The sequence below is a fragment of the Oncorhynchus nerka genome, linkage group LG20 (assembly GCF_034236695.1).
Source record: "Oncorhynchus nerka isolate Pitt River linkage group LG20, Oner_Uvic_2.0, whole genome shotgun sequence".
Classification (NCBI taxonomy): domain Eukaryota; kingdom Metazoa; phylum Chordata; class Actinopteri; order Salmoniformes; family Salmonidae; genus Oncorhynchus; species Oncorhynchus nerka.
This window is the reverse complement of record NC_088415.1, coordinates 63,785,194-63,804,624: the sequence shown is the minus strand read 5'-3', so window position 1 is coordinate 63,804,624 and position 19,431 is coordinate 63,785,194. Positions and strand designations below refer to the sequence as shown.

The window sequence follows — 19,431 nt, the reverse complement described above, 5'->3', positions numbered from 1 at the left end:
AAACAAAAGATTTAAGTGCCTTTGAAGGGGGTATGATAGTAGGTGCCAGGCGCACCGGTTTGAGTGTGCCAAGAACTGCAACGCTGCAGTTTTTAACGCTCAACAGTTTTTAAGGCTCAACAGTTTTTAACGCTCAACAGTTTTTAAGGCTCAACAGTTTTTAAGGCTCAACAGTTCCATGTGTATATCAAAAATGGTCCACCACCCAAAGCACATCCAGTCAATGTGAAGCATTGGAATCAACATGGGCCAGCATCCCTGTGGAACGCTTTCGACACCTTGTAGAGTCGATGCCCCGACAAATGGAGGCTCTTCCGCGGGTAGAAGGGTGTACAACTCAATATTAGGTAAGAAGTTCCCAATGTTTTGTAACCTCAGTGTATAAATCCATTCTAAATCACACATATTTGCCTTCAGTCATCCTTTCCCTACCTAAGTGATGCCATATACAGTAGGTTATGTATCTGAAGGAGAACACCTGAGTCCTGCTCTTTCCTCAGCTTTGCCTGGAAGCTGTTCACAGGGGGATGCCTGCCAATAAACTGGTTAAGACAAGGGATTGGTGTTAATAGGCTAACTGACAGATAGGTGCAAAGCTTTTGAGGCCTATGGTTCCTTTCAGCCTTTCTCCCAATAAAAAAAAGCCTAAGGAGGAAACAAACACACATCCGTCTGCTCGGCAGACAAACAGAACAGACACTCTAGCCTTGCCGGGGGACAATGGACCCGATGCACAGACAAATACAAGCATCAATCAAAGCAAATGAAATGAGAAACTTCTCCCTTACTAAGCCCTATCAAAAGACCCTGAGCCCCGCCAGTCACTCTCCCCGGGACCCTGACAAAGACACTTAATCCAACCACTTTGACCTCTCACGTTTTTAAGGGCTTCACTGACCTTAATCCAATCAAAATGATTTACTAAAGCCCCCCCCAGACCCAAAGAGTAGCCTGGCCTGGCTGCCTCTCTCCCCACCTCCCCTTTCCACCCAGTGCCCCTGCAATTTAGACAAGGAGGGAGAGAAGCCATGGGGGTGATGTGGAGGTATTTACACCACAATGAGGCCAGGGACTGTGAACCCCTATCATTACCCACCTACTTGAGCTCAAGCCTTCTCCATCAATGTAACAACTGGCTCAAGAGTTTATTAAAAGCAATTGCCCCAACTAACCCCACATCCCACTCTAGTAAACATCAGTCTTTTCCAAACCCAGTTGACAGGTTTAGACCCCCCCCCTTCTCTTTTTCCTCTTCCCCTACTCCTCTCCATTACCCCTCCATGCTCCTCTCTGCTCATCCCTCTACCATTGACTACAGGCAACTAATCCCAGGGTCACAGTGCAATAGTGTGGAGACAGAGAATGCACTAGCTTCATGATATCACAGCTGAATAATACAAGAATTAACATTTTTAGAGTAAAATATGGGCGCTTCTTCTTCGGTTAACTTAATCTCAAATAGAGATGATGGAACAGAAATGAGAAAACGTCATTTTCTGCTTGAATTTAATTGATAAGGTCTGACTTCATCCCTATTTTACACACCTCACATAGAAGCTGAGGGGAGGGAGAGGGGGAGCCTTGAAGGGGATTCCCTTCCAGAGAAAATTCCAACAAAAGACAACATTCTCCACCCAAAGTGTGTATACACATCATTTCATCTGTTCAAACAGCTCATAGCTGAGTGACTCTTACAAGTCTATTTGAACAAGGATTTTAATTGCATATGATTCTCTCTCTCACACACACACACACACACACACACACACACACACACACACACACACACACACACACACACACACACACACACACACACACACACACACACACACACACACACACACACTGACTGAGGCAGGATGGAGTTAAAATAGTTGTTTGTTTGATCTTTCAACTACCAACATAATATAACAACAACTTACAGCACAATGGTCTTATTCTATCCTCTCAATATCAACACCAGTTGCAGCCCTGATTAAAGTGAGTGGTAGAGTTTTAGTCGAGACAGGGTTAGGTACCGTTTCTCATTTGAAATGCCACGCATTACCAACATTGACAGGCAAGGAAATGATTACCGTACACTAGTATTCTTTCAAGAACTTGGGAACAGGCACGGGGAAAACACTCACTGCATGTATTCAAGTCATGAAGGAAAATAATTTGTTTGTCACTTGTATTATACAGCACAGTAATGTTTTTTTCTAATGTAGCAAACAGTTTTAAGACTTGGCTCTCACAGTTAAGACTTGCCTCTCACAGTTAAGACTTGGCTCTCACAGTTAACACTTGGCTCTCACAGTTAAGACTTGGCTCTCACAGTTAAGACTTGGCTCTCACAGTTAAGACTTGGTTCTCACGGTTAAGACTTGGTTCTCACAGTTAAGACTTGGTTCTCACAGTTAAGACTTGGCTCTCACAGTTAAGACTTGGCTCTCACAGTTAAGACTTGGTTCTCACAGTTAAGACTTGGCTCTCACAGTTAAGACTTGGTTCTCACAGTTAAGACTTGGTTCTCACAGTTAAGACTTGGTTCTCACAGTTAAGACTTGGTTCTCAAGTGTTATTAAATGTATATTGTAGGCTGTCACCCATAGCCGTCCTGTTCTGTGGATGAGTAGCCCAGCAGGAGAAATGCCAAGGAAAAAGTATCCAACTGTCATACTTGAGTAAAAGTAAAGATACTTCAATTAGAAAATGACACAAGTAAAAGTAACAGTCACCCAGGGAAATTCTACTTGTCTTAAAATATACTTACAGTTTTTCTCAGTCGCTTTGGTGCATTTTTCACATCATCCCTAACATGTGCAAAATAATAAGTGCATTTCTCAGAACAATTTGTACAAATTGCAATATACAATAGATATGTTTCTAAAGCTAGTCAGTCACTAAAAATCCTTAGTACATCTCTCAAAAGTAAATATTCATGCCAATGATCATGTCAGTGTCATCAGAATGATAAGTCATTGAGTCATTGTTCACGAACAAGGTCGTCAAAATGTTTAGGCATGTTGTCAATGTAACTGTGTACTTTGACAGTATTACCTGATGTAAACTTAGGCTACAGTTTGGATGACAGCTACTGTATTGAAAATGCACAAGGCTGCACTTCTATGGCATATATCAATTTTAACAGTGCTATTTACTTATTACTGTATGTGGGTTATTGATTGAAAGAGACTGGACAACCCAAGAGGCACAAAGGAAAAAAAACTAAATTAGAAAGAAACACCGGAAACCACCCCTAAGGCACAACTTTGCCCGCAGCACTGTTGTGCTGTCTCTACACATCCAGACGTTCCTGTCTGTCGGCCCACATATTCTCATCCACATCACACCGGATATTTTCCCTTCCAATGCAACGTGGAAAGAATCTTTTGGAATGCCTTATCCATCCTCTGCAGGCGTCTACTGTGATGTCCTCACATGCTGCATCCACTGCAGCCAGCAGGGTCATCTATGTGTGTGGCTAACGATCGTACACCTTCCACCTCCATGCTGAAAATAACTCCTCAATTTGCTTAAGGAATGGTGAATAAGGTGGGAGGAATTTTATGAGCATCCTCGGGTGGGTCACAAACCATTGCCTTATGTTTGATCGATGGAAACTCACATTATCACAAATGACCACATACTTTGGCAAATCCTCTCTAAACAGACCCCTCTCATCATCAGGGATGAGAGCCCTGTAGAGAGTCTCTAAAAAGTTGAGTAGATGCTGGGTGTTGTATGGCCCTATAAGGGGGATATGGGTTAGGACACCATGCTCGAAATAGCAGCACACATGGTGATATTTCCTGTGACCGATGATATTCCGACCCCGTCTTCTGCATGTGGGAGGGTTAACTTGATTCCAACTCCATTATACGCTATATCCCAGAACACACAGTTGAATTTGTTTTGGTAAGGAAGAGTGACATAACATGTACATATATTGCATGTTCCTTCCACCTTCCACCAGGCTATGAGGGGTGGCCAGTCCTCTTCTGGCTGTGCCGGGTGGAGATTATAAACCTAGAGAGGAACCAGGCTATGAGGGGTGGCCAGTCCTCTTCTGGCTGTGCCGGGTGGAGATTATAAACCTAGAGAGGAACCAGGAACCAGTCCTCTTCTGGCTGTGCCGGGTGGAGATTATAAACCTAGAGAGGAACCAGGCTATGAGGGGTGGCCAGTCCTCTTCTGGCTGTGCCGGGTGGAGATTATAAACCTAGAGAGGAACCAGGCTATGTGGGGTGGCCAGTCCTCTTCTGGCTGTGCCAGGTGGAGCCTATGTCCTCTTCTGCCTTTTCCTCTGTTTTGCCTTCCACCATGCATCCTTGCTCCTCTTCTTCCTCCTCCTCTTGGCTGTTGACCCTGTTCATTTCCTGGTCCATCCATTATTGGAAAATTGCAACTCTGTGTTTTTGGTCTGTCTATATATGCTTGCCAATTGATTCTTCATGAGATGCACCTTTGAGAAATTTAGACAACTGGTTGATTGTTGGTTGAACTAACACTTTACATTCCTTCATGAGTGAGGGTCAATTTCACCTGCACGATTCATCAATTCATGTTTTTGTACAAAAGGTCTAATAGAAATGTGTAAAACTATGCTTGACAGTTTATGACAAATAGTTCAACAATTTTGCATGTAATGGCTTATGCAAGGAACTAATGCCTAGATGTTTTGAGGGGTAAGACTATTCAACAGAGAACAATCTACTACATTTTGATCAATATGACATGAGCAATTGATAATGTGGAAAAAAGCTGACACTTGTACATTATCAATTGCAATTTGCTCTAAAGGAATAAGAAATTGCTTTAATGATGTGCACAAGTGACTAGATGATTTGGAATTTGTACAAGTAGTTTCAAGAATTGCACTTTTGATCTAAGAAATGCACCAAAGCGACTGAGAAAAACTGTAAGTACTTTACACCACTGTTTATGAGTGTATCCTGTATTCTCTTCTAATTATATTATCATACATTACCTTTGTCCAGCACTGGTCCGAAGATGGCCTTGTCGTTGATGGTGGTACAGTTCCAACGACGGCCCCTGAATTGATGCTGGCACTCCTGGATGCCGATCTTCACCCCTTCTGCCACACTGGGCATGATCTCCACATAGTTCCGGCAGAATCGCAGCTGCTTGGGCACCAGGCCAGGAATGGAGCCGCACAGGATGGGCTGGGAGCCCAGGGACGAGTACTGGTGGCCCACCGCTAGGGACCTGCATGGGGAGAGAGGAGGCAGTGACATGATATACTGACTACTTGTGTGTGTCTATCTTTCTTTGTGTGTATGTTGTGCTTATGTGTGTACGTGCAGTGTGTGTGCGTGTGTGTGTGTGTGTGTATCAGGTGTTACCATTAAGCATCAATGCCTTATCCCTCTATCTATCCCCTCTGTAGCCACCTGGCGTTTGTGTGGGTTGAAACCGCAGTCCCAGTGCTATACTCCACAAAGGTAACCGCGCCACAAGGAAAGATGAAAGTCCCCCCGTGAACCCAAAGTGGTTCATAGACCTCTAGGTTGACAACTTGGAAACTCCACCTTGTTATTACAGAAAACCACACCTTTTTTTAAGTGTCCACATGCTAAACAGGCCCTTGACTTAGGGTAATGAGAGTACAACTGTACATTGAGACTTCAGACGGATGTATTAATTACATATCTATCCATCCATCCATCCCCATTTCTCTTTGAGGACGGATATTCTGGGATGCAACAAGTGCAAACTTGATTGTTCTCTGATAATATCTTTCTGTCTGTGTGTGTGTCTTTCAATTAAGGTGTTAACATCGCTCGTAACCATGGAAATGTGACAACTCTCTCGGTGCTGTGTCATCCCATGTTATGTCATTGTGGTACTTTTGAAGAAGTCTTTTGAGGCAGCATGCTGTAATTGTAATTGTTTGATCTACAGAACGCACCAGTCAATCTGGCTCTAGTCAGTTTGTATTTCCACTGCAGTGGCCTACTACCGTCAGTGGGAGGGTCGAGAGTGGGAGGATGACAACCATCCAATGAGGATAAAGGGAAGCATGTACATGACAGCAAATATATTTCACTTCGATTATCCATTCCACAATATAAGTGCTTGGTTGAGATCCAACTGTATTTCACCCATGTATTACAATCTATTAATAAGATACACTCAGACCACACTCATGCACTTCCACATCAAGCTTTTAACATAGAGTATTTTTCCTTCACTCCCCACTCACTGCTCCTCTGCTCTGCTCCTCATAATCCCTCACATTGTTTTCATCTAGCCACCATGCATTCATTTCCATTCACCCTCTCCCAGAGTACCACATACAGTTAGGGTTAATTCCATTCCAATTACTATCCATCATTGTCAGCTCAGGTAAATTACAACTCATAGAGACAATAGGATTGGATAAACCTCATTATATGAATGGGATTGTTATACTAATCCGTTCACCATGAATAAAAACGTATTATATTACAACCGCAACATAAACTTTGATCTAATAACTGACTTCCTATTGTCATTGGCAAGGCAACTACTGCAGAGTAGCAACAAGTTCCTCGTTGGCACTCCAGTCAACAGCTCCTTCTGCAGTAAACTCAGTCCTCGCTGAAGCTGCTATTGATGACAGTAATCTGGCGATCCACGTCTGAGTGATTTGGCCATTATGACAGAGACAGAGAGTGCAGTGTTTGTTTGCACAGTGATCTGCTCCAACCTCCAACAGTAGAACAAGGGAATTTTACACTCATCCAAAATAACAGGAGCTGGACAAAAAGAAGATGAAGTACATAGAAAGAAGGGATATCCGCTCACTGTTTTTGACACTCCCAAACGTGGCTCCGACAGTAGGCCTCAAGCCAGAGCAGGTGGGAGCAGGCAGGACTTGTGCAGCTCAATTATCTCACTATCTGTTGACCTGGGCAACGATGTAAAAGAAGTAATCACTCTGTGATCACAACAACGAGATTAACATACAGAGCCAGAGTCTCACCCCAGGCATTTCTAAATTCCACTCTAAAAAAAGTGATGATTTAAGCGTATCACTCTACACTGAGAGGTTTACCAGAGACTTCGTAGCGTTGAGATCATCATTAGAACCATCTTACGATGTATCTTTAGTAGCCGAACTGTTTCCCAGAGGCTTTGTTAGTAACGTTTGCCCTTAAAGACGTTTGCACATCTACGAGTGATCCAGACACTTGTAGAGCAGCTAAAGTGCATCGTTAGATGCTTTTTGCCCTTCCACATGACTTTACTCACAGAAGATCTCCGTTAAACATACAATCAAGATGTTTAGGCTAGGCATCTGTCTGACTGTAAGCTCCAATAACTTCAGAACGAAGTTGACTACAAATACAGAGTTGCCAAAGTATTTGCAATTACTACAAACAAGTGACGGATCAAATAATGCTTCAAATGAAAACGGAGAAAACTACATTAAAAGATAAATAGGCTACATGGGCCTATACAGTATATTTCAATCATATTGAAATCATATTGAGTTTTATTTTTGCCACTAGGCTACTGCCTGTCATTTTTGCACTTAGCGATCGTCCTCTCTGCGGGCTTGTTCCCGGGAAACACTTAAAAACGCTGCCTTGGAAATAACGATGCGACTGGTACGATCATCACAACGCTTAATTAAGTTACATTGCAACTGGAGAACCCGAGACCCAGGTCGTTCCTGAGAGACAGGCTGACCTTGTGTACCAGACGTTTGCGTCGCAAATCAAGTCAACGTAGCAGATATATTGTTTGCGCTAACAAATGAAGCTGAACTGAATACACCCAGTCTCATGCGTCTGCCTTCAACCTCTTGTCTGTAGCCTACGTACGTCAATGGGTTACCGAGTAAGTGTAGCCATTTAGTACTTTCCAAAGTATATCCCCGAGCAAATGGCGGAGCAATGTGTCATGCTCACTTTAAAGGCTTTCCCATATTATTTTCCTTGGCTCAGAGACATGACTAGACCTCTGGTTAATCATATATGAGAAATAGAAAAAAGAAAGACGGGGGGAAACAGGCTCTAGAAGTGTCTGAGAGGATATCAAGTCCTCCCGGCCTGCATGTTGTCTGCGATACATATGAGCGAAAGCAAAGCATGCCAGTAAACAAGGAAACTCCTATTCCGAATGGACCTCTCTTTGGCGCTTGTCAATCCGCACCCTAAGGCGCTAAAGCTGAGCACGGCGGACCTCGCACAACAGAAACCTGAGTCCACATCACAACCCACCGCAGACACTTGCTCCTAATAGCCATAACATGTAGAGCAGGAATGTGATGACTTCTGAACCATGCCAAGTGAAACCAGCCACACAAGTACAGCCCCCCTCCGCAAGTGTGAGCAGATAAGATCTTGTCTGGGAAAGACTGAGGGAGGAAGAAGGGAAAACAAGTGGCACAGCTTTTCATTTGACCTGTAGACGTTCTGTTCTGCCAGGAAGAACCTGTGAATGTCTCTGTGGGTGTTGAGTGAGGTCAGCAGGTGTAAGAAAACAAACAGTGGCTTGGTTTCAACCTATCCAGCTAGCTACATAGATACTGTACTGCTGTATATGTTTTTATCTCACCATTGTGCTGAGCTTCTTTTTGTATTGCATTATGCTGTTCCCCATGCCTGGTAATATGGTTGTACGATTTTAGGTGCTACCTGTTGATTCCTGTTTGACCATGTGTGAGCTGGTTAAAGCTAGTATTGTATGACTACTGTGTGAGTGCATACTGTAGATGATCAGATCAGAACAGGCCAGACAGACAAACAGAACCTGCCTGGACAATAGACACAGTCATAAGTCTCGGGACGTACAGGAGCGGCGCTAGTCTCAGCACAGAGGGAGTGGGGTGCTCTCGAGGCGCCATTCTGACCAAATCGTTTAAAAAAAATGAATAGCTGATATGGCCGATCATAAAACGCAAATTAGGCATCATCACTTGGGATGTCAACAGTTAACCGTTAGTTGGTTAACTGCTGAAAATAAATTTGACTGGTCAAGCTTATCGGTCTACAGGTTAATTTGCATAATTTTGTGGAATTAAATGTCTGTATTTTTGTTAGTTCGTCATGTTTCTTATTTATCACATGCGCATCGCATACAGAGCCTATTGGAAAAACCCTGTCTCGTAGTGAACGCTCACACTGCCCAGCTCCTCAAACATCTGTTCTTATAAACCCAGTCTTTGCAAAACCTTTCTACACGCAATTGTGCGAGAAAACTGGGTTTTGATTTCTAAAAATAGGAGGAACCGACCTTTCTACTACTGGGCCTATTTTACATACATAGATAACTGGGATAATTTTGACCCCAAAAATAAACTATTGGAAAAAGCAACAATCATAGCAAAATATCAAACTTAATTTTTATCAAAATTACATCATTAGACATGTAAATAATGTTACCTGAAATAAAATATAACCAAAACATTTCATTTCCATATTCTGGAAATCGAAAATATATATATATTTCGCTTAATAAATAATGAGCATCTCTTTTCCAAAGTGCAATCCACCCTAGTACTAAAAAGCTGATTTACCATAATTTGATAGTAGTATCATTTCATTTTTAGAATTTTGAAATAAATATGAATTGTGTCTTATTTATGTGTTAAAAACGGGGCGGTACACCAACATTTGAAATATACTTAATTTTATTGACAAAATTATTCAACCATTGATCCTGAGAGATAATGACCAAAAATATGGCTTAGTTTTTCTTTATTTACTAACCCCACAGCCAGCATTAGCATTGCTGCTAGTGAAACAATGGGAGTGGTAGGGCCTATGGCAGGATGCTTAAAAAAGCATGCCCAAATCCTCAGTCACTTTAAACCAAATGTTAAACAACTTAAATACCATAACAAGTTGCACATACAGAATATTGGAGGTTAGGAATTCTGGTATTTATATAACATTTTCCATAGAATAACATTTTTTTCAGAGGGTAGTTGCATTACAGTTCTACCAAGTATTTATACCACTGAAATATTGTAAGAGCTATTTTGACCTCAACGAAGCAATACCCTTTGATTTATTCCACATTTTGTTGCCTGAATTCAAAATGTATTACATTTGTTTATTTTCTCACTTATCTACACGCAATACCCCATAATGATATAGTGAAAACAAATTTTAGAACGTGTATTGTAAATGAAATACAGAAATGTCTAATTTCCATAAGTATTCACACCCCTCAGTCACTATTTTGTAGAGGCACCTTTGGCTGCAATAACAGCCGTGAGTTTTTCTGCGGAAGTCACTATGAGCTATCCACACCTGGATTGTGCAACAAAAAAAATGAAACTCTTCAAGCTCTGTCAAATTGGCCACTGTTGGAACTGTTGGAATCATAGAAATAGAATGATTATTCTAATTCTATGGTTGGTGTTTAGCATGACAACATATCAAAAAGCCAGGTAGGAGTTATGAAAGGGTAGGAACCAAAGTGTTGTTCAATATTTCCCAGAGGACTCTAGTCAAATTTGAAATGATGTTACATTTAGACAACGATTACAACATACTGATCTACACCACCACTGGTAGCAACTTGTATTAGAGCTAACGTTTGCTTTGCCCTAGCTAGTGCATTTAGCTAAATGCTAGCTAGTTAGCGATTAGCATTATTTTAAACACATGCCAGCTGCCTTAGACTAGCTAACTAACTCCCATTTTGCAGAGAGTAAGATACACAAACCAATAGTATAATAGAGAACATATCGATTCATCTTCAGAAACAATGTGGAAAGCAACATTGTTCTTGTTTTGGAAGAATATGTTGAGTGAATGAATTGACAGCATGATGTGACAGCTTGTTTGAGCAGAGTAGAAAACATTGTTGAGGCTAAATATTGTTACTCATTGAATTTATTTGATTTTCGTTTTAGAAACTGTTGCTCCCAAATGAAAACTTCAGGTTGCACAGCAAAATATTTCATTGTATATGCAATGAAATTAGTCGCACTTTAGAGCCCTGTCTACACCCCATGGCAAAATGTGTAGCATTGCAGGAAATTAACTCAAAAACGTAATTGTTTTCCTCTCCGCCATCGAGGGGGGGCCACTAAAATATTTTCCCCGCCAGGTAGGGGGTCCCCCAAACAAGATTTCACAGAGGGCCCCCTAACGGCTAGGGTTGGCTTTGGTTGAAGGCAGTCTGCATGTTGAGAAGATATAATTAACTGTTTGAACCCTGGAAGTTTAACTTCCTAGCCTATTTACAAGGGATGTCTTACCTTGCTTCAAAGTGACCTAGCCAAAATCCAACCGTAGAAACATTTGGGGGATTATTGTGTAGGCCATGGCCACTCCGGAAACTTCTTTCTCAAATTTAAGGATCCGGATCATATTCTGCGCATGTGTTATTTTAAGCACCCCTTTTTTTTAAATATATGTAGCTGCTGACACTCCCCCAATCCTTTGACGTTTCTGTCTTTATTCGCCCTCTTCTTAACCATGATGATGTGGCCTATGTCTGCCTTATCTTTCTAAACAGCTGAAATTTTTTTAAAAAACCCTGCGGCAATTTGAATGAACATTCCAAAAAATATATAGCCCATTATGAAGGCTACAACCTTCTCTGTCTGTTGCAATGAATATTGCAGGTGCACAAGCAGGAAGCAGTCCCTACACATTGCAAAAACAGTAATTGTTTTGTGTGATGACGTAGGCTATAGTTGCTGCCATATTGTAGCCACTAGCCACAGTTACTGAAAAAATAACACTATTACTTTGACTGCCTGTCTACCTCCTGCTGAGCGAATGTTTGCAATGATGATGAAAAAATAACATTACAACACTAATTAGGTGTCACTCCCCACTTGAGTTTTGCATTGGGGTAAAAAACGATCTGTGTCTTAGAAACACACAGGCACTAAACTGCTATTTAGCTTCTCAATGATCATGGAAGTACAGCACGAGTAGGCAACCTACGGTAGCTGTTCCACCTCTGGGCAGCGAAGGTTCTAGGCAGCCAAGCATGTATAACCAGAGTCTGACAGTGGGCAGTTTTGTTTTGCATTTAGCCTAACTCCCCTCCTGAAAAATAACATGAAATCGTGCTTATGCTTAATAGCCTACTCTTCTACGATAGTTTGAACATGTTGACTTGACCATGTCTTTTGTGTACAACGTGGAGTTTGTAGGCTACACCAGACAACGGCGTACATGGCCGATCAAGGAGGGGGAAGCAGCAGCTACGTAGTCAGCATTGTGAGCTCAGCTACATAAAACAATCTGGAAGGAGGGAGAGACGGTATGGAGTGGGCAGCAGCTATGTAACAAAAATCACGCACATGCGCAGGTGTCTCAGTACCTTTAGCTATGGCAAATCCCACTCTGTATTTTATAAAGACTTCCTGACATGCCATTGAAGGCAACTTTTCTCTCGTGTTCTATTGGTTTTCATACCAACGTTTTTTCTTTGCCCAGAAGCCAAAGTCACAATCTTAGTCATATTAGCAACACGTCCGAGTTGCATCTTTAGACTTCACCTCTTTCAATGTTTCTAATGGAGATTTTCACCTCTGTCACATGAAACCACTCGTATCAGTTGAGCTTTAGAATGGTGTATTTCTGATAATTGCGTTTTGGTCCAAGGCCATGCAGGGGGCCCCTCAAGGGGGTATAGCGACAGACACAGCTGCACATTGCTTTATAAAATAACCAACACCAGCTCAGACAAATTCCAGGATTTGATTACATTTTATTATATATTATATAATATTTATCCAGTTTGCCATGATTCATAGTGTTAAATAATGTTTATTCTTTATTTCTATTTCTTTGTATCTGCAAGAACAGGGGGCCCTTTACAGGGCCCCTATAGGTGTGTGGGCCCTAGGGCAGTCAGACCCATGGCCCTCACGCTGGCTCTGCTTCTGAGGACGTGCGATACAGGCTGAGTGATTCAGGTCACCTCTATTACTGTTAGGAAGTAGGAGGAGAGGAAGTGGGGAAAGCTTCAACCATAGGATTTATGGATTTATTACAGAGGTAGACTATGGAGTACATGGTGTTATTGAGTACTAACAAATACATATTTTACATGCTGTACAACTCCATTTAAGATATATGGAGTTTGTGGTCTTAAGTTGAATGCAAAATGTTTTCATTTATTAGTAAATTGTTCCTCCTTGTAATTCATAGATCTAACTTCTAATGTGAACTAAATTCCTCTCTCTGTTCCTGTCTCTATAATATAATATGTTGTCTACCAGCCTGGTCTCAGAGCCTGGTCTCAGAGCAAAACATATTATATTTGACAAAAATCTGTGCTACTCCATTTAGTATGATATGTTACTTTACATTAGGTTACATTATTTGATCAGTTTAGTATGATATATTATGTTCGATAAGACAGTAGGTTAGAAACAAAAAGTGCAGTGTTTGGTTTGGGTGGCTGGGTGGGTGTATAACGCAAACTTCTAGGAACCCAAAGGTAGGGTGTTCAAACCTCATCACAGACAACGCAAACTTCTAGCAACCCAAAGGTTGCGCGTTCGAACCTCATCACAGACAACATTAACATTTTGGCTAATGTAATGTAACATAACGTAAAGTAACAGATCATACTAAATGGAGGGGCACAGATTTCTGTCAAATATAATTTGTTTTGCTCTGAGACCAGGTTATGTATACTGCCAGCAGCACCATGTCACCAAGTACAATTCTGGGTATGTGTGAATGAGCTTAGCGAATAAAAGGGATTCTGATTACAAAGGTTATTTCTATTTTCTCAAAGGTAAAGAATTAATCATGTGTCTTATACCAGATTCCTTTACTGTTCCTTACCACTTGCCACTGAGAAGACAAAACCATTTCCTCTAGGTGATACACAAACTCAAACAAAACCAAGATTGAGGATTCATCGAAACCTTGCCTGTGTCATCTCCATAAACAGTAGCTGCGTGTTATCACCAGAAATACACACACAAGAGAAAATAATAGATATCATGTTTGATTCTAGTCTCAGTCAGTATAGATCTTTTCACCTCTCATTTAAGTGTATCCAGACTAGGTTTAATGCATATTTCAGCAAGCCCAAGCAGGGTACCGTAGAATTACCACTTTACTCTTGCAGGCCCTGGGGCTTTGGAGCCGACTTTGACATCAAGAGAGCACGTTTGGGAAAAGGAATGTGCGGCAAGCTTTCACCTCCAGGTATTTATCTTTTAAGGTGGGTGTGGTGTGTGTGTGTGTGTGTGTGTGTGTGTGTGTGTGTGTGTGTGTGTGTGTGTGTGGGGGGTGCAGTCAGGCTGAGCCATGACAGGTCGAGGAGTTGGAGAGACATGAACCTGTGTTGGTCGAGACCCACATCCTCAGCCAATCCTCCACCAATCCTCCACCAATCCTCAGCCAATCCTCCACCAATCCTCCACCAATCCTCAACCAATCCTCCACCATTGTACATTCTAACCATTCTAACTCCAAGCAGCGTTCAGGCACCAGCTTCTGCCAACAAACCTGCACAAAGCGACTTTTCATTATAATAATATCTGTCAGTTCTTGGATGATTGACAGTTATTTGCAAAAGTAAAGACACGTTTAGTGAGAGGAGTTAAAAGGCACGTATTGTTTAATAGCAAGGTGTTATGTAAAAAAATGGGTTTAACCCTTCTGTTGTGTTCGTTTCATGTTAATTAATTCTGTGTTCCTGGTCTAAAATAACCGCCCCATTACAGCTGATTATAAATCCATATTAATACATATATTATCACCTAATGTTGTGTTAGATCTTTTTATCAACTTAAGTTTTTGTGAACTTCTATTTGCTATTTATGACCTGTAGGCCTCATTGACCTGAGCTCATACAACTAAATTTTGAGTTAAAAAAAGCATAACGTATGGATTATTTTGACTATAACAAATACTCAGATGAAACATATTGTGCTATTTATCACAGACTACTTTGTGTCAAAGTTTAACAAGGACTCTCTCCTCCTCACCAGTGTCATGATCAAAGATATGATCAAGAGCCTCACATACAGTATAGAATTTGGTCATTGTGCCACAGAATGAATTGTGAGCAAGGCCTCAAAAAGCTTTATATACCAGAGCTGTGAGAAAAGTTCAATATATTATTGAAACAATGTTGCGATTTATTGTGAGAATGCCAACAGGTGTGGTTCCCGTGGGGGAAAGATTCTATTGGGGAAAGGTTCCAATGGGGGTTGCCATGGAAGCCAAGAAGGGGAGTGAGGTGTGTGTGTGTGCATGCGTGCGTGCGTGCGTGTGTGTGTGTGCTCAAACACACATGGATGTGGGGGTCTGGGAGACGAAGTGTGTCCATCTGATGAATGGGCATGTGCCTGAACTCAATTTTATACACTAATTGTAGTCTCACCCATTCATTTCTAATGACCGGTCAATTTTGTCATGGAACCTCATGGAACCGTATGACAATCAGATTAATTTAACAACATTTTTCAGAGAGAGAACTTGTAAATCGGTCCAATTCGACCGGAACACAGCAGGAGGGTTAGGTTACAGTACCATGAAACACAAGCCTATATTTTAGCTTCTTATCTCACTCTTTAGTGAGGTATCTAGTTTCCATTAAGCCAGAATGAATCAAAACTCAATATAACATAAACTATGCAGAGTTCAATGGTGACTTCACTTCAGCTCCTTATAGCCTGGTGCTGCAGATTCAGCCGAGCGTTGTTTGTATTGGTAGGGGTGACACAATAAGCCCAGAGAACGCTCAGCGGCGTCTTTGGATACGCTCGCCTCTGTTTTGCTTTCGTCGTTGCACTCTTGCCCAGATTGAATCAGTGCTCTGACCCACCCACCAATAGCAAATCATAGACACACAAGTTGATGACTTTATTTTGGTGCCAGAGGCTGTTTGCTGTGACCAAATGGAAGCCTGCCATCTTCTGTCAGTCATCATGACTGGTTCTGGTGTTTTGATACAATCTTGGCCCCACAAAAAAAGAAATTCACAAGACAGCTCTTTTATGATCGAAAAAGAGAGGGTGAATGACTTTGTACTGTGGTTTGTACATAACTCTGTCACTTTGATTCTGGTGGAACTCAGGGAACAACCCTCCCTGTCAGCATTGTATTAGACCAGTGTTTCCCAGACCTCTCATTGAGTAGCCACAGCTAGTTCTACTTACAGCGCCTTCAGAAAAGATTCACACCCTTGGACATTTTCCACACTTTGTTCTGTTACAGCCTCAATGCAAAATGGATTAAATTGAGATTTTGTGTCACTGGCCTACACACAATACCCCATAATGTCAAATAATACTCATAATATCGTTTAATATGATTTTTAAATGGCTACCTCATCTGTGTACCCCACACATACAATTAATTATCTGTAAGGTCCCTCAGTCGAACAGTGAATTTCAAACACAGATCCGACCACAAAGACCAGGGTGATTTTCCAATACCTCGCAAAGAAGGGCACCTATAGAAACAAGGAGACATAGAATATCCCTTTGAGCCTGGTGAAGTTATTAATTACACTTTGGATGATGTAGCAGTACACCCAGTCACTACAAAGATACAGGTGTCCTTCCTAACAGTTGCTGGAAGGAAACCACTCAGGGATTTCACCATGAGCCCAATGGGACTTTAAAACAGTTACAGAGTTTAATGGCTGTGATAAGAGAAAACTGAGGATGTATCAACAACATTGTAGTTACTCCACAATACTAACCCCATTCACAGTGTAAATAAGGAAGCCTGTACAGAATACAAATATTCCAAAACATGCATGCTTTTTGCAACAAGGCATTAAAGTGATACTGCAAAAAAATGGCAAAGCAAATTAACTTTTTGTCCTGAATACAAAGTATTATGTTTGAGGTAAATCCAATACAACACATTACTGAGTACCACTCTTCATATCTTCAAGCATAATTGTGTCTGCATCATGTTATGGGTATGCTTGTAATCTTTTGAGGATAAAAAATAAACGGAATGGAGATAAGCACATGCAAAATCCTATCGGGAAAGTCTGCTTTCCACCAAACACTGGGTGATGAATGAACCTTTCAGCAGGACAATAACCTAAAACACAAGGTCAAATCTACACTGGTGTTCTTTGCCAAGAAGACCATGAATGTTCCTGAGTGTCTGAGTTACAGTTTTGACTGAAATATACTTGAAAATATATGGCAAGACCTGAAAACCAGCTTGAAAAATTTTGATAAGAATAATGGGCAAATGTTGCACAATCCATGTGTGGAAAGCTCTTAGAGACTTACCCAGATAGACTTATAGCTGTAATCACTGCCAAAGGTGATTCTACAAAGTATTGACTCAGGGGTGTGAATACTTATGCAAATGAGATATTTCTGAATTTCATTTTCAATAAATATGCAAACATTTCTAAAAATATTTTTCACTATGCCATTATTGTCTGTAGATGGGTGTGAAAAACAACAACAATTTCATCCATTTTTAATTCAGTCTGTAACACAACAAAATATGGAATAAGTCAAATGGTGTAATTACTTTCTGAAGGCACAGTAAAGTCCCAGTGCAATCAAAAACTTGATTTCCTGTGTTTTATAATATATTTCCACAATATGAGGTTGAAATAATACTGTGAAATGGTAATAATTCCCTTTAGTATTTAACTAGGCAAGTCAGTTTAAGAACAAATTCTTATTTTCAATGATGGCCTAGGAACAGTGTTTTGTTAGGGGCAGAATGACAGACTTGTACCTTGTCAGCTCGGAGATTTGAACTTGCAACCTTTCGGTTATTAGTCCAATGCGCTAACCACTAGGCTACCCTGTCGCCCCAAAACTATTGCAGAAAATGAGTTAATAGATCAATAAGAAAGGTAGTTCCAAACCTCTCTGCCAATAACGGTTAATTTTCAGTTTTCCCCTCCCCACTCAGAGCACTCCGAGACATTCCTATCAAAATTATTGTTTGAGAAACTGCCCTTTGCTAAAAAGCTATTTTTTTGTTTATTTTTGACAATTTTAATTGAAAGCAATCACTGTACGGAACCTAAGTTGTTACCCAGAAATGATTTGATATTGACATAAAAACGGCTGATAAATGGCTTGATGATTATCACCAGTTGAATTGGGTACTGGTATAGATCAAATAGGGGAACGTCTGGGGGATACTCAAAGAGAGGTTTGCAAAAAACAGAAGTAGACCATTAGATTTCTCCCCACAGAATGAACCTATCCTGATTTTGGCCAGTCTTTCCCAGCCCTGGGTCTAAGAGTAGGAGTGTTGATCTAGGACTAGAGAGCCCACCACTGTTTATGATGGATTTCTGTCCAGCTGAGCATGTAATTAGATTCTCATCAGTATTACCACCAGGAGACCTATTAGCTGAAATAAGTGCAGGACACAGCATCTTTAATATTTCACAGGAAAATATTGATTTGTTGAAGGATGCAGTGTGTGATTGGTGAAATGCAAACCTGTAGTGAATTTCTTGGGACTGAGGATCTCTGATCTAGGACTGTGTATTTTCCTGTAGCATTCCCTATCCTCTGGCTCTAATGCCTCTGAGCTGCAGAATCCGACAAATGTCTGCTCTCTCAAGGGAAGATGAGTTGTTCAACAAGAGGGTTCCACAAGCCTTTCTGTGAAATCCATCCTCAAGATGAGTGAATGGAATTCACATGCATCCAATTTCCTATCCTCCAACTGCACCTTTCCATTATTTGTTCTTTCTCAGTTTGATCAGCTGACTCTAACAGACCACCTAATGCCCAGTTGGCTCAAATCCCACTCTTTTCTTTCATCATTTTTCTTTTCTCAACAGAAATCAATCATTTATCAATTAAAGCTCCTCTAATGGCCTGTCAGTCAATCTACTTCAATTCCAAATGTGACTTCAATCGTGATAATATTATAACATGCAATAGGCCTACTCAATAGTCAATAACTCAGAAAACAGTTCATATTTTGTCAAGAGATGACAACGGACAGCTCTTACCTTTAAAATAAAATATTAGGTCAACGATGGATTACTTAGAATCAAAAGAAAATTCCAGTTGAAAATCTCCCACCCTAATTTCCACAATCTGGGAATGGGCAATTGGGTTTCATTCATTTTTCAACTGGCCCCCAACTCAAGGCTTGAAGGCATCCCTCATTCTCCTAAGGCCTACTGCTTAACACAATAAGACGTCAAAGGGAATTTGACTGTTTTGGGAAATGATCAACATCAGTGCCATAAGAAGACCAATAAATGTCATTTGATTATTTGGCTATGGAGACCAAATAAACCTGTAGTTAATGAAGCATCGTTGAAAGTGGCTGAATCAGTGGCTGAGGCTATATCCACATGATTGTAGTGTAGCCTCTATCTCATGGGTTTACACAACTGCATTGGATAACATAACTGATATGCCGATTTCAATTGAATACTTGGGAAATAATCAATATTCTTAATAGTGAAATCCGTTTATTAAATTTGTGTATAAAGGATTCATTACATGATATCGAAAAAAATAATTGAGATTAC

General features: G+C 40.9%; 1 protein-coding gene across 1 annotated transcript in view; it reads right to left on the bottom strand.

The window, feature by feature from the left end:
- LOC115101762 (protein Wnt-3a) overlaps positions 1-19,431 on the bottom strand; it is a 31,582-nt gene that overhangs the window by 11,176 nt on the left and 975 nt on the right. Inside the window, exon 2 of the mRNA XM_029621228.2 lies at positions 4,976-5,214. Within this exon, the coding sequence (XP_029477088.1) occupies positions 4,976-5,214 (239 nt within the window). The remainder of the gene's footprint in view (positions 1-4,975; positions 5,215-19,431) is intronic.